The sequence below is a fragment of the Sinohyriopsis cumingii genome, chromosome 11, assembly GCF_028554795.1.
Source record: "Sinohyriopsis cumingii isolate HCF-2022 chromosome 11, ASM2855479v2, whole genome shotgun sequence".
Lineage (NCBI taxonomy): Eukaryota > Metazoa > Mollusca > Bivalvia > Unionida > Unionidae > Sinohyriopsis > Sinohyriopsis cumingii.
In genome coordinates, this window is record NC_142971.1 from 19634038 (window position 1) to 19651114 (window position 17077).

The 17077-nt window shown below is 33.9% G+C and overlaps 1 protein-coding gene across 1 annotated transcript; it reads right to left on the reverse strand.

Annotated features, from left to right (window-relative positions):
* Nucleotides 1–2141: 2141 nt before the first annotated feature.
* On the reverse strand, nucleotides 2142–15763 carry LOC149787702 (uncharacterized). Its single transcript, XM_089975650.1, has 7 exons — nucleotides 15617–15763; nucleotides 10317–10466; nucleotides 9357–9436; nucleotides 7635–7706; nucleotides 5246–5342; nucleotides 4120–4299; nucleotides 2142–2230 (listed from the first exon to the last, which is right to left on the reverse strand). Coding segments are annotated over exons 1-7 (672 nt in total). The 5' UTR covers nucleotides 15708–15763; the 3' UTR covers nucleotides 2142–2228.
* Between the last annotated feature and the right edge of the window lie 1314 nt (nucleotides 15764–17077).

The following is a 17077-nucleotide window of genomic DNA, read 5'->3' on the forward strand; positions in this document are numbered from 1 at the left end:
GTTGAGAAGGGCTCTGCCTCTTTATATCTACTTGCAACGTCAAATACAGTTAAGGCGTGTTTTTATGTTGATTGACGTTTTCCAGTTTTAATAGTACCATGTGGCAAAAATAAAATATCTGCTTGATGAACTTCATTAGGAGTGGTGACATCAAAATGTTTATGGTGAATTGTTTTTGGCGGTGGTAAATAAATTTGCCATATTGCCTGACGTGATAACCATTTTTTCAGCAGCAGAACGTGTAACATTTGATGCATCAGCGAGTTTACTAATCGCTGCTCTACCCCTCCAATATTCACTTGAACTATAATAACTCGATTCCATTATTTTAATAATCGGTCGAATAATATTTTACCATCCAATTAGCAAATGATTCCCAGAACGATTTCTTTTATAGAATTTAACGCATGAATTAACTTTACATCTGCAATATGTCGTTGTTACGGATTTTTACTTTTATAAGCTACATCATGAGCGTGACATGCTCGATCAATATCATTTATAGCATACTCTCCAGGTCTTGGTTGATCTTGTTTATCAAGTAGGACATCAAGTCGGGTACCCGGACCACAATAATTACATACAGGAAGGTGTTTTTCTCCTGGGTATTTAGCCCATGGAGTTCATGGTAATTTTCATCATCAAGTAGCGATATCACCACCAATTTTTCTTGACTTGTCAAGGGAAATAAATTTATATTTATTCGTAGCACATTATACACATTTACCTCTAAGTGCATGTTTTTTTATTTTTTGTTATTATTTTTGTCAATCCACTTGTGTGGGTGGATGCTTTACATCGAACAGAATATAGATCATATTATTTATTGTATTTCTGCAACATGGATGTCATTGATTTCTCAGCGAAACAAAAACAAAAGCAAGTAAAACATCTTTTCAGCATTACCGAATTATATCGTAATGGTAATAATAGGTTCATAGGGATTTGGTAAAAAGCAACTATTACTTAATTTGAAAATTAAATGGCTCAAGTGTTACAAGTTATACTTAGTTGCAGCATCAGTTGATGATAAGAGATCTTACGATGTACTTAAACATTTTAATGAAAAGGCAAATTTGTTAAATGAAGACGGTGGTGATATTATTATTTTATAACTGATACTGATGAAGCACCATCCGTAGACGACCTTAATGGATTTATTAATAATCTCGTAGTATACGACGACGTAATGCTGGACAAACAAGCAAATTCAGCTCGGAGATTTTCTAGAGGTAGGCATAAAAATACTGATGTGATTTATGTTACTCAGCGATTTAGACATAATACCTAAAGTGATCAGAGATAACTGTGATACTTTAGTTGTGTTTGATGAAGTGGATACACATACTCTGCGAAATATTCATCAGACTTGGTGTAGTGGGCATGGGCATGATTAAGTTCAAAAACATCTTTTCAAAAGCACAATCTGCTCCGCACGGATGTATAACAATAAATTCAGACGATACCAGAACAAGATATCGTGTACGTCTTGATATAATATTTTGGTTGATATAAAAACGATCTAATTATAGCAGCAGACAGTGTGCGACCTCAATAGAATGTCCGGTGGGCAAATAAAAACACATATAAATTTAGGAAAACACTAACGACAAAGACAAAGTAACAAAATAAACTAACCCAATTAGATAAACTCTCGGTAACGTTAGAGGCTTCGGTTTAGCGTTATTACACTCATATTTTTGATTTTTTTCGTATGAGGTCTTAGTTTTCAAAATGACGTTTCAGCAGAAGGTCTGTTAACCCTCTTTGCTGTTATAAGAGTCAAGATACTAAGGCTATAACGAAGAAACGCCTGAAAATACAAAGTCACTCAAACGTGACAATTAGATCGTAGTGATTTAGATTTGGTATGGCTTCATGGCCCTCATCGCATTATTTCCGCATAACAAATAAGGTAAAATAGGATTTAATATATTAAGTGCGTAACAAATATGTAGCTGATAACACAGAGGTCACTAAGTTGCAGTGACCGGCAAAATGCAGTTGTAGAGATTCATGAGCATATCAATAATCTTACAACTGCTATACAACATATTGTTCATGGAAACAGATTCACTATACGTAACAGCTGTATAGCTTAACGAGTTAACTCTTGACATCAACATAATAAACTTTTCACCTTTATATAATGATTTAATTGTTATAATTGCTGGTTATAATAATTACGAGGCTTCAAGTGAAGAAGCTTTTGCTGAATTTCGAGTTTCCTCTGAAAAGAAGAAAAAAATTAATAAATAAAAAATTCATGAATATCATAACTAAATACTGAAGCTTAGTTAGATTGATATATGATTTCAATACGCACACACACATACACACACAAACGCACACACACACACACACACACACACACACACACACACACACGCACGCGCGTTCCTTCTGATTGTTGGAACGTTAGGATTTATGGCAGTAGGATTCTCAATTAAGAATCAGACATTTTATGTTATTGCTCGGTTATGATTCTCATTTACTGTGGCCAAGTGCCAGAGAGATGAACATTCGTTGCTATTTTTTTCCATTGTGCCTTCTTTATGTTCGAAGGGGGATCACACTTTTACAGGCAATGGACATCAAAAGTGGTTCACCGACGCGTCCACAGTAAAATTTATTTGTGAAAGAAAAGATCCTAACGTCCACAAATGCTCAAACAAAGGACTGTAAACCGCGAATTTTGAAAATCAGTATTCCTTTAACAATGAATGCACTAGCAAGTAGGAATCACTCCACACAAACATGCATTACCATACTTAATATAAACAAACTGCATTTGTTAGGGAATATTCAGAGCTGATATTTTTTACCTGTAAATTATTGTAATGAATTGCCATTCTTTCGAGGTCCCCTCATTTTTTCTGTCTCTTCATCATTATATTTAATAGAGACAAAATCCATGTCACAGAGATGCACTCAAATCAAGGTCTCACAATTGTTCATTAGACGAGTGCTTCTGACACCACTAATACGAGCAGAATGATAACGCACTTGGTCAGCAGTTTAGTAGAGAAGGTTGTTGAGAGTGTGATAGGAATGACATTTGAATTGTTTTAATCATATATATTTATTTGTTTTTTGAAGCGTGACATTATACTTAAAACGCCTCTTAAGGAAATAAGTGTTATTAAGCATTTTGTTTATAAAATTAACACGCACATTTCAATATTTTTTATGAATTGATTCTCTATTCTTCTGTTATACAAGCACGTAATTCAATTGTATTCGATATCTTTCATTTGATTTATCACTACACATTATTAGTCAATATTGGAGAGTAATTCAAACATTTGTATGTGCATGTAACTAGCCAAGGATTAAAGTCAATCCATGATAACGATAATACATTGGATTATGGGTCAGATTATAAAGTCTGATTAATTATATCATTTTTGTGCTGCCATTACTTTACAGTATTGTGTTCCTATGTTAATGAGTGCAATGCTACTTAGACGAGTGCTTCTGAAGTTAAATACTTAGTGTGACCGTTGCATGAGTTAGAATGTCTGACTTTCCCCCCTGTTTCCTAGTCGTGTTACTGACAGAACCGAGTAACTAAACCAATATTTACGTCATCGCTTATTAAACTGATTGTTTTGTTAATTATGTGCATATCTGTAATAAGCTTCGCAATTAATGATAGGTGTTGGCAGAATACATATCCTAAACTGAAACAGTTATAAGTGTAGGAGTCCAAGTCTATATATTATATTGGCGAAGAGAGCTATAAACTGCAGAGCAATTACGCTCTGGTCTTCGGGCTGCTATTTACGCGAGCTGGCTTAGCAATACAGTCAACATGTTATGATGCCTCTTTATTCCTAAGTCGATGCTATTAGGTACGATCTCGGGTTTTATTCGAGAAAAAAAAAATGTCCATAAAAAATTATTTACAATAGTATGCTCCATAAAGCAGTTTAAACAAATCCAAGAATTTTAATATAAATATTTTCGATATCAGCAAAAAGTCACAGAAAACTGAACATGGGTCATTTTTTGAAAGTTATTTCTTTAAAAAATGCTTAAACTTTCCACAAGTGGAAAGAAGATATTATGGTCATAAGATTCCGAATCGCATGCACACAAAACATGACGCATACTTACAGCAAATACCACATGTATGTCTGCAATGAATGGCCTTCGATGGATCATCGCATGGGTGATGATGAGGCTCATGACAGTTGATGAGATGATCGTCAGCACAGAGTGTCGTCACACTATGATGAATTGTCGTATGTTTCGGTGTCTCTCTTGTCGTCATGGTGGTTATGTCCGTATTTAAGACTTAATTCCAAAATATTGAAGAGAGCCATTTCTTTATTCTCTAACATCATCAGCTTAGGTATAGAGCGGCACATTCATTTAATATAGAGGTAAACGTAGTAAAATAATTCTAAACATTTGCATGCTACTGTTTGCATTTGACCCACCAATACCACCTCTAGAATCATCACTACTGTTGCCGCTTGTACAGACACACACCACCAAATTATTATAAAGTCAATAGCAAGTTCAAATGTGGATGGCAGCCCATTAGCTTTAATTGCATCCATCTCCATGGGATCTAATGTGTTAATTGTAAATTGAATAGATTATCAAAAAGCAAATCAATTTTTACATTTCAAAAAATATACTATCTGAAGTTTCAGTCATGATACCAAGCATATTTCCATGATGCTGCCCAGACCAATGACAATTCAATATAAGCTTTAAAATCCCCGTTCGAATGGATAATAATTTTGCACAACCTATATGTAGCATATAAATGAAATCTTAATACATAACATCTATAGATGATGTGCCACGGAGGGTTCGCAGAAGATATATTGTCGTATATAGTGATACGAGATTGAAATGTACTTAAATTACATTACTGATACTGAAACCATTCCGTAAAAAAACACAATAAAGAAAAACTGAAAACAAGAAATTAGCAAAATCTGACGATGAAGATTATTACAATGATGATATTAAAACAAAGTAATGAAATACTGGACGAAACAAAATAAGCATATAAAAGGAAAAATAAACCGAAAACTATACTAAAGACGATGTTTTTAGTGACGTAATGCTTATATAGAAATGGACTACTTCAACAACAAGGACTGTTATTTCAAGGATCTATGATGAGGACACAATCTTGAAAACAAACACGACGGGAAGAATGATGATAATGGCCATGAGGATGGTAAAAATAGTAACAACTACGCAAATAAAGGTGATGATGTACCTTGAATGTTGCAATTTTCTTCAGTACAGCAATACATTTTCAGAATGCTGTTGCTTCGTCGGCCAATCACAGTCTGACGTTCATCCGGGACACACAACTGTACCACAAGAAAAGAAAACTAATCATGCAGTTACGCTTATTCATTATGTTAGCAAAATTAAATGTATACATTGTCTGTATAATGTGAGTTATTGAGATTATGCAGACGCAGCACTTGACAAAAATATTTACACTTTTGGCTGAATAGAGAAGGGTGAAGGGACTCACGCTTATCCCTGAAATCATTTTCAATTATGAGTTCAGTGTTGTTTATTATTTAAGTCATGTATGTTGCTAAATCATACTGTAAATAATACCCGAGTGACATTATCTACGCTGCGTGAATCGGCAGCTGACAGTTTATATCACGATAAATGTAAAAATGTATATGCAACTTTGTAATTTCAATTCTCTATACTTTGATTAATTCCTTTATTTTATTTGTTTCTGTTTTGACATATTTCAATTTCAATATATGAATATTTGTTACAGGTGTCTGATACATAGTTATATATAGAACGGTAGATTATCCTTTAGCATCGAAGTAGCAGTGCCAATATAAAAATCCAATTCCACTAGTAAGCAATTAAAGGTTTTGTAAATTCCACAGTATAGTCTTAAAATATTTTATCTAATTAAGCATGCGTATTCTGAGAACATCCTAAATATTTAAAGCACATTGAAGTGTTTCATTGTACATACTAATGACTCGTGGATTTATTTGTTTCATTAACGAGTTCTAAGCGATTTCGTCATTCATTATTGATTCATTATTATGCAGACAGGTGAGTAACCAATGTTCATTTTTCAAAACATTTTCCTGTTGATGAACAGGTTAAGTCTTTTGCAAATCAAAGTCAATTTAAAACCATTGGTAAGTGTTTATATTGTTGGGAGTTCAATAGTCATACAAAGTAAGACATCGACTCTGATAGTTACGATGGAAAAGGAGCCGGATCTACCTCCCATTCACGCCCACCTCCATTGTAACTATCAGGGTCAATTTAAATCATTTGGAATTCTGGTCAACCTTAATATTTCTAACTCAGATTTAAATCGTTATCGTTTGCGGTTATCATTCCTCTTTAAGGTATGTAAAATCGTTTTAGTTTGTGGTCATCCTGTTATTCAACTGACGAGTAACCAATGCCTAGTGGTATCATTCGGAATAACTTCTCCGGTGGCCTATTGGTTAGAGCGTCCGCATCGGATTCGACCCCTGACCGAGTCATACCAAAGACTTCTAAAAATAGTACTAACGGCTGCCTCGCTAGGCGCTCAGCATTAAATGGTTAGTGTTAGGACTGGTCGGCATGTTGTCAGGATAATGTGACTGGGTGGGACATAATGCTACATGTGTGCAGCATGATGCCCCAGTACTAGAAATCACTTTAAGCTGCATCACTGCTGACATCGTATTGATATGACTGGAAAATTGTTAAAACTAGTTAAAAATCTAAATCACACACACACACACACACACACACATGAGGAATGCTGCTTGTGAGATATTGTCCACTTCAGAAATAAATGCGTATGGTGTATCAATGCATGAAATTTACTTCATATGCCAAATTTAAGGAACATATTGAGAATTTTTCCATTTTGAACACAAGAGTTGCATGCGAAATACCGGCGACACAGCAGACCTTGACCGAGGGACAAACACCACAATTTATTCAGATCTTTTTTTTAAAATGTGGTCAAAGAAAAATGATATTTTTTCACAAAGATGCACAGACTTGTTATTTGATACTGAACAAAATCAGTTTATTCGATGTTCACAAATAAAACATCAATGTTTGTTTTTCGTTCCGAATGTTTGCATTGTGCGTGCCTTCCGTTCCAGCGTTTACACCGGTCACCTAGCACGCGACTATTTATAGAAGTTGGTATGCAGGGGGTGTACAAAAAAAGCGCAGCTTGACCTGATTACACGGTTACTTTCTAACCAGTGGAAATTTTCCGTACATTTACCATATAATGTAATTGTAATTGTTAAATTTTAATACTAGATCTTACTGCTCGAGATTGTCATTACCATTGTTATTGCGGTTGTTTTGTTGTTTGTTTGCGTTTTGTGTTCTTGTTTCTATTGCTGATCATGCTGAACATCATGCTGTTGGTAGAGTTTTCATTGCTGATTTTTTTCATATTTCTTGCATGTTCTTTACTCGTACTTTTGTTAGTCTCTATGCTGTTATTAACAATCTTGTACTTGGAGTTATTTTGTTCTGATATTTTAAATAAAGTTGAAGCTGTTAGGATTGTGGACTATCATACTAGCAGAAAGTCGTGAACTGAATCCACAATGACTGAGCATATATATATATGACACTGAGCTACTCACATCTTTACTAATACACCCTCCTCTAAATCCGTGTCCGTGGTCAAAGTTTGTTAGTTCCATCATATAGCAAACCTAGAAGCAGGAAAATATTTAGGGATTTAACCTATTACATTTGCTTTGTCAGCACCACCTGTCTTTATGTCTGTTTATACAGTTATATAAGTAGTTAGATGACTTAGATGAGCATGGGATAAAAAGATGACGAACATATATTACTTATATGACCTACCAATTGTGAAATAATCTTCGATTTATACCAGATAGCCCTACACGAACGCTATTATTCTGAGTCATTATTTGCTAATTTGAAAATGATTTACACCGAATAATCGAGATACAGTTGGTTACAATCAAACCATGACATAACAGTTTCAAAAATATTAATTTGTATAAAATGTTATAGCTTCGTCTTAGTGGAATGATTGCAGAGATAAACATTTACATATATTCCTAAGAATTTTCTTTTAGGTTACAATTTATTCCTAGAAACCAAGTGTGTCAAAGTGTGATTGCATACAATTAATAGATTCACAACACACCGGTTCGCTTTATAGAACCGTGGCGCCTTTCTCAGAGCCTAATATTTGCAAAACACACAAACATAAAATAAAACAATGTACACAGAAAAAGTAGGTAAAAATACTAAATCATTCATGATTAGGTGTGTAATGTAATTAAATAAGGTTCAAAGACCATTATTTCATATAAACGGATTAGCCTTGAGGCTTACTGCAATAAAATATTCTGTCAAGTGCAAACATATTGTGGAATCGCCGTCACGTGTTCCTTTATCATAAAAGCGTTAATGAATTAAACAACAAAGAAGAATGTTTTCCTTCATGGGTCAAACTTTCGTTTGGATCATAACCAGCAGAATCATTTTTTATGCATTCACTTTAATTCCCAAACACACTGCAAGGTGCAAAGTGTAGGAAAATATTATTTCATATTTCTACTCAATATATATTTAGTGCAATAACCATAGAATAGTTCTTTGATTACCATATCTGTATACACTAATTCTCAATTACGTCTTATAAGATATGTGTACAATCACATATGCGTCAGTCCATCTGAACTATCCGTCGATACTGGGTGAATTTTGTACAGTTCACCTTTACATGAGATAATCTAGATGAATATGGTTACTGAGCAAATTAGCGAACTTCAGTGTTAAGTGTACCGATTCATTATTCCATCTGTTTAATATGTTATGACCAATGTTATTGTCTATTATACACATAGCACAATTCTTGTAATCATGAAACACATACTGATTCTATATTTAATTTGCTTTTAAATTTAGACAGGTTTTAATTTTTTAGGACTTATATCAAACTTGAGCATACTTTTACAAACATATAAAATAATTATTTTAATTCTGTTGATTTAATTGTCTATCATACGAGACGTTAATATATAAATATATGTCTGTCGCATTCCGTGTACTCGATTCACAATAACTGGGTAATAGGACTAAACCGATGTTGTTTCAAGAATCGTATATATATATATATATATATATATATATATATATATATATATATATATGTGTGTGTGTGTGTGTGTGTGTGTGTGTGTGTGTGTGTGTATTACTAGGAGTATGTATGTATGTATTGCACAAGACACCAGAAACGAAATGTATATCACACATGAAGGCACGTACAAACGTGGAAATTTACAATCCATATTTCTTAAAATGTTTTCGTTCTATTTCCCTACCTCGTTTTCACCACAAGTCACTGTTTCATTACATTCAATGGGGTTTTGAACTAGGTGCGGACAAGAATTACATACCATCGCTAAAATGAAGAGAAAAAAAATTAAATTGCTCTTTGTTTAATAAGAACAAATATAACCTAATTAATATAATTGATAACAGACTATTATAAATGAAAATATTATTCTTCAGAAACTATTTACTGCACAAATGTGCATAACGTGATAATAGCACTGAAATGATGCCAAAATGGGATTGGCCTACTGCGGATATCAAAGCAAATTTTAATAACGTTTTCAGGACATGGAAACGTGCCACGGCGACGAAATGTCTCACTGCATGAAGTCCAAATATTTGGTAGACCCACATAAAGGCTCACACATCAAAAAGGTCATCTTCAGATTCACACGAATTTACATACCAAATTCTAATTTAATTCTAATTTATTGATGTTAAACGGTCTGTAAAAATAATACTAATACAAAAACCTGCAAAAAGACGGAAAGCACGAAAGTCATAACACTTGTTGAAATCCAAGTCATGTACGAAATTATATGATCGTGCTACCAAATTATATATTATTCCTTTGCATTAAATTAATAAAAAAAATACAAGTTAACTTATTGCAATTTCGAAAGTTTTTTAAATAACATGAACGTCTAATTTCATATCAAATTCAAATCAATGGAAGCATGTCTACTAACTTTTATGTTTGGTTGATGTAATATTGCACAGTCGTGCTCTCATGGTTTGCAATAAGCAAATGTAAATCCTAAACGTTAAAAGCTCAATGATGAAACTAACAGCAAAGCATTCACATAGTATTCATATATATTATGGTTATCTCGGTACAGCTAGAAGCCCACCAAGTAGTATTTGTTAAATGGAATGAGTGTTAAAGGAAGCCCAACGAGCAAGATAAAAGGAAACTTTTGATATTCGCTTGTTACAATTGTACTCACGACAATGCCCACAGTGCCGTTTACAAACAACAGAAAGCGCCGGATCCTCACACAGGTTGGGTTGCTTCTCGTGTAGTAGATAGCATGCAATAGAGTCAACATCAGCACAAGCCTCGGCGCTCACAATTCCAGCAAGAAAAAAAACTGCACCTGCAAAAAGGGAAGGTATTATTGTTTTCGTGAAACCATTTACGTACTTCATCCCGTAATTATATTCAAAAGATTATAGACATGGTAGTTCTATGGAGAATAGAAATTAAAGAAAGTGTGTAATTTTACCATTCTAATGAGATATAAGCGGAAAGTTACATTTCGCTTGAATGTAAAGCATGTGATACCTGTAGAATGTTGTACAATAAAATGTTACTTTGAAATAGGTTTATTATGTTCTGCAATGTTTAGCTAATCAAGACTTCGAACCACTGTATTATATGCGAATTATCAAATGTCGTTAAAAACCATTCCAACTTAAATATGAGACATTAGGTATTGTCCCTCTCGGCGAAAGTAATTCTGCCATTTTATCCAGACTCTCTGCTGAGTTATGGATACATCATTACAAGCGCCTCATTTAATTGGTAATATATTTGCATTGTTGCATTCATACATTCTTCTGAAGAATATATATCTTTTTGATTGTATACCATCATATATGAACAACAGTTTCATTTCTGCAAAACTAAGATAATGGAATACATATTAGTATGCATATACATCGCAAATTATCACCAAGTATAAAGATAAGTGCTGTGTATATTGTTGCGAATGTATGGTCATAAAATGTCTGTGTGATTTGGAATTATAACGTACCTCTAACATTGTTTCAGCCATATCTCTACGATGTCTGCAGTTTGGAAGTTTATAGTGATATCTAGCACTGGGGCATCCTGCCTCCGACATGTAGCATGATGTCCCACCCTGTCACATTATACTGACACCAGACCCATCAGTCCTAACACTAACCTCTTAATGCTGAGCGAATAGCGATGCAGCTTTTAGTACCATTCTTAGAAGTGTTTAGTATGACCAAAGAAAGAAGCTAAAATACCAAATTATGTAAAACTTCACAAAGAACGAAATTATTAATGTTCTAAATTAAACATGGTGAAACGAACTTACTGTATTATGTAGAGAATTGAAAACAATACCGAAATAGTCCAAAAGAATGAAAAAATCCGTATAAATTTCAGACCTCAAAATGTGTTGGTCCGCCAAGAATCATGCCGTTGTCAAAATTGCGTTGTCAAAACTCTTTTGAATAATTCACAATAGTTCCAAAATAACTGTATAGTCGGACGAACATTTTCTATTTGCGATGAATAATCCAAACAAATAGTTTTCCTCTCAAATGAATCCGGTTGTACGTCATCATTTAAATCGTCACTATGTGGAAAAGGAACAATTAAATCTACTGAATCATTTTCTGAGCTATATTGATCCACTACCCCTTTGAAGCATATGCATTATTGGTGACGGAGTGATTTCTGATTCCACCTCCCTGGAGTGTTGAGATAATTTAAATCACTTTACTTTTTAACTTATCACAACAACAAAATATGACCTGTAGAGAATGATGAAGTGTGGCAATAGAGACTGAACGTTACAACCAGGTTGAAAAGTCTTTACCTTTGATATAATCTTAAAGAGTAATTTTCAATTCTTCTATCAAGATAAGTTTCTCATGTAACAACCCCAATGGTCCAATATGTCCGAAAACTAGTTAAAAAGTGCTACAACTTGCCGATTGACAACAAAAACAAGATCTACAATATATTGAAACATTACTTTTATTTTCCGGCCATTAGAAATGATGACAGCCCTTTTGGTAAGTGTTACTGACTCTAAATGACCAGCTAAATTAATTTCATGGGTTAAACTAAAAGTTTCCTGTCTATACGATTTTGGAACAACGATGTGATAGCTCAAGGACCACTCGTTAGCGGCAGCTACATCGGGTGGTCACCATTTTGTCATAATGACCCCATCTGTCACAAAAAAGCAAGTTTATATCTTAGCTGAATCAGCTTCTCTAATAGCCCTCTTCAACACAAAGAAATTCATGATCTATTTTCCTGCTCTACGACAAGTGACTGTGGCTTTTATCTCTGATTAGAAATAAGGGAATGGGTGGTTAAAAGAAGATACCAATCATCAATACCTTTGATTTATTAGTAGCAGGAGCATAGGTGATCGATCAAAAGCCTGATCAAGACACGTGTCAGCCAAAGGATTAATTTAATGATCAAAATCATTTTCAAGACCTCTTTATAACATGACTATAGTAACTGGAAAAGCAAGATGTAAACAAGGGTTTTCTTTTGCAATAGATCAACGTTTTGATTCAAAGAGGGCTTAATTAACCACAACCTTACATCCAGGTATGTCAATGACTAATAATAACTGTACACGCTTGATTGTCAAATAACAAACATAGCAGAGAGACACTTGTCCTGAAATTAAGTCGGATACTAAATTAGCATTATGAAAAAGGTTTTTGCATAAAACTACATTCTTCTCCCTGAACAAGAATAATTTCACAAGAAAAGATTTAAAACAAAGGATAGGTACCTAATAATGCAAGACTCTGAGCAGATCTGGTCTCCCTCAATAGTTTTATATGGACAGGATTGACCTCATCATCAGTTCGCGATATAGAACCTTTCGACATGTTAGCGTGTTTCTTTCTTGAAATTTCTATAGATATGCCTCAGGTACCAAGTCATAACCTTTAAATATACATTCCTTGACCAATTCATACTCAGTATTTGCTTCGACTGATTGTGAATATAAATTTCACGAGCTCTGCCAATAAGTATACCCTGTAGTAACGAATTTCATTGCTCTCTTGGCCACTGTAAACGTTTAGCTATTTGTTTAAAACGGTGAACAAATTTAATGTTTTTGGTAACCATCAAAACCGAACATTCCTAGATTGAATGTTGCACGTTTCCAGTTTCAATTCTTTATAGTTTGATCTCATTTTCATATATGTTTCTTCTCCTTTTAATTGTAATTTCATTCACATATATTTTTGTATCTGCATTGCCCTATTACAAGTTAAGTTTCAAAGCTCATAATACTCATATTTAATGTTAATCCTTCATGCAGATCTTTATTTTGATTTGTCTTTTGACCTGTGTCAAATAATTGTATTTAGTTCACTAAGAACCTACATAGGTGTCTTTGGTAATGTCAATAAAGGATATGTTTTTATAGATAACTAAATGTTTCATTATAATTGTAATTCAAGTCAAGTCTCGCTCTTAATTCACTGCATTCGTACGTTCTTCATTTCTCAATGTTTGGATTGATAATTAAGAGTTATTTTTACGCGAGATCTTTACACCTAAGACAACAATCCCAGTATAACCCAGATAAATTTAACTTTTTCCGAAACCTACTGTTTCCTTTTGGGAATAAGACATCAATATTTCTAATATTGATATATAATTCTTTTTTTTTAAAACAAGCAAAGTATCATCAGCATAATGAAAAGGAAGATATTATATATATTGATAACTCTAGTTTTATCGTTATTATCATATGGACTAAAACGGTCTTGACAAAGAATAGAAATATATAGGATGAGTAGACCACACCATCTTGTCAAGACAGTTTTTCAGTACCAAATAAATTAGAGACTTTGCCAGTACTGACTGTACATGATGTGATATTTCGATTAAACCAGCATTTTATCAAAATTTAATATATGCTTTATTAAATTAAAAACACTAATGTTTAACTATATCAACAAAGAGAAAAGCAACCGAATCAATTAAAATGAGCAGTTAAGGAATACTGCGAAGCTGTTACGACTCTAAAGTCGTATACTAAGTAACAGAAAGTAGTAAAACCAAATTCTGTTAAAAACAACCAATAATACATTTGGTAAGTTATACACTGAAAATGTAAAAGAAACTTGCATTATTATAAATTAAATCAAAACTAATGCTAAACCAGTCTTTGCAAGTTCAAAATAACAAATTGTTCTGATTTAGGTCGAGTTTCGGAACGTGCTGAGTAACCAGGAGCGTTGAATATGATGAAGTGCTAAAAGTCTTGATGCATTATAATGGCGTTGTACAGAACCTTCTTTGAATAAATTCACATTAATCAAGATACTTTGTTTCCGTCTAGTCATATGAGATCTTTGTACCTCCGATAAAGATTTTAAAAAAATTACTGCTCTCCAATTAAATTTCAAGACAGTATTATAAACATGGAGTCTGATATCAAAACAAATCATCGGAAATCAGAATGTCATAATCGTTAAAGTATGTGGCCTAGGGCTCTACATCGCAATTATTCCGCTCGATGTATGTTACATAGCGCATAATACACCACATCGCAATTATTCCGCTCGATGTATGTTACATAGCGCATAATACACCACATCGCAATTATTCCGCTTGATGTATCTTACATAGCGCATAATAACTCACGTCGCAGCAAAGGCCACCTGACATTATCATACAATGGGAAATCACCCAAAATTTGTAAATAGGTTTATTATTAAGATTGTTTTTTTTAACGTCTCGGCACTTAGTTTGTGCCCATTGCAATCAGTATTTATGTACCAAAAGTAAAGACACAAAAAAGAAACATATATCATTTGTTATGTGTGAAAGATTGAACCATATCATTTTCTTATGTTCTCTCCAATATATCGTTATTTCAAAAACATTGCTTGATCCCTATCACACTTGTAGGATAAGTAACGTTTATCTTATGCCGTGGCATCTTACGTTAAAAAGAAGCAAATATGAAGTTAAATTTCGAACATACTCCTTGGGTTTAGAACCTCTTGGAATACATCAAATACCTAAACTAATAGCTATCACTATAGCGTCCCATATATCCACAACTTACTGATAAGATTATACAGTGAATCTATCAAATCTTACTCCTATTTCGTTAGAGATGCTTTTTAGAGCACTCTCATTTTCTGATTTAAGTAATATTTATACGCCGTATAGATTGTCTTTATTTACATACTAAAATTCAATTTTTATTTTTATGTATTGATTTTGTAAAACGTAAGCTATCAACTTTACAAAAATTAACTCTCAGTGTTTATAAGCATCGCATCCAGTAATATACCTCTTTTCTTTTCAAATATCTGAGCGAATAAAAAAGTGTCTGGACAGACGTCGAGTAGGATAGCATATTGTATTCTCCTGGCATTAATTTCAGTGAAATTAGTCTGACGGTGGTTGCCAGCCACAACAAATGGAGGTCAGAAACCATGAATGAAGAAAAATATTTGAACCAAAGCTTGTATCACAACGTTTGACTCTTACCTAGGACTAAGTATTCCATATTTGAAGTCCGGCTGCCCACCAATGTTCTCGTCACATGTAAGGTGCACTGTATATTTCCAAAGATTATCATAGATAAAGATCCATATGATAATTGGAGTTCTGCTCTCACCGGATCTGGTCTAGTGCGATAACACGGAAACGAGGGTTCGTCTTGTCTACTTGAACTGAAGAAAGTATAACACGATTGTTTTCGTCAATGCAATGTTTGTTAACCATTTATTTTCAAACATAAAAAATAGCATTAAACATCACAGTAAAGTGAATGCTATTATTTACATGAGGCTAACGGTAAAATGTATCATATTTTTGTGTAGCTCGCTCTGTTCGTATATACATCCATTACTATCTTTATGATTCAGTGATGGACGTCAGTAAACAACATACATTACAATTGTCGACGCAATTAATGCTTCGAAAACATGTGATAATTGGTGTGTAATTATACAGTAGTGTTTTAAACTACAAATTCAATCAACGTCACAGATCGCTTGGGGTAGGGTGGAGCTGGTCTAAATTTGCAAGGCTATATATTTATATATCATGGTATATACAATGAAACAAATTGAAAACAGTTTCATTTGGGCTAATCAGTCAGGAACAACAGAAGATAAGAAAATGAAATGATTTGTACCAAAAATAAGCCAGCGGCTTATTGTTGGTACACACACACACACACACACTCACACACACACACACACACACACACACACATATATATATATATATATATATATATATATATATATATATATATATATATATATATATATATACATACACACATACGTACAAACGGGGCCCCGAGTGTCCGAGTGGTCTAAAGCGTTCTCCGTTACGGATCACTGCCATCTCACCTCTGTCTGCGCAGGTTCGAGTCTCGGATTCAGCCAATGTGGGTATGTGAGAAAGCTTGCCAGTAACTTCTCCTGGGTCGGTTGTTCCTTCGGGTGTTTTCCCGGGTTCTTCCTCCACCATTAATACTGGCCGTCATGTATAGCCTATCGTGTACTGAAAAATGGCGTTAAACCCCACAACAACAACAACAACAGCAACAACATACATACATACATACATACATACATACCTGTTATGACCTATCAATAAGGTATCTGATTTTTTTATGCGTGAAGAGGCATTTATATTTGTAAAATCATGACTTTATCAGGTAATGTCTTAACAACCACTGATTCCTGCATAGTCGCAACTATATCGAGACGATTTCTTTTCCTTTGATATGGTGCGACAGTTGGAAATGCTACCGTCGTTATCGCAGGCATCGGGAGGATCTTGACTAGAAAACTTTCCTCAAAAATGAGAGGAAAAAATGTCATATGCAGATAGTAATATTTTGTGTATGCCAGAGAAACAACAAAGGTAGGCTTGGCAGATCCCTAGATCCACCTCTATCCATCCATCCATCCATCCATCCATACATACATA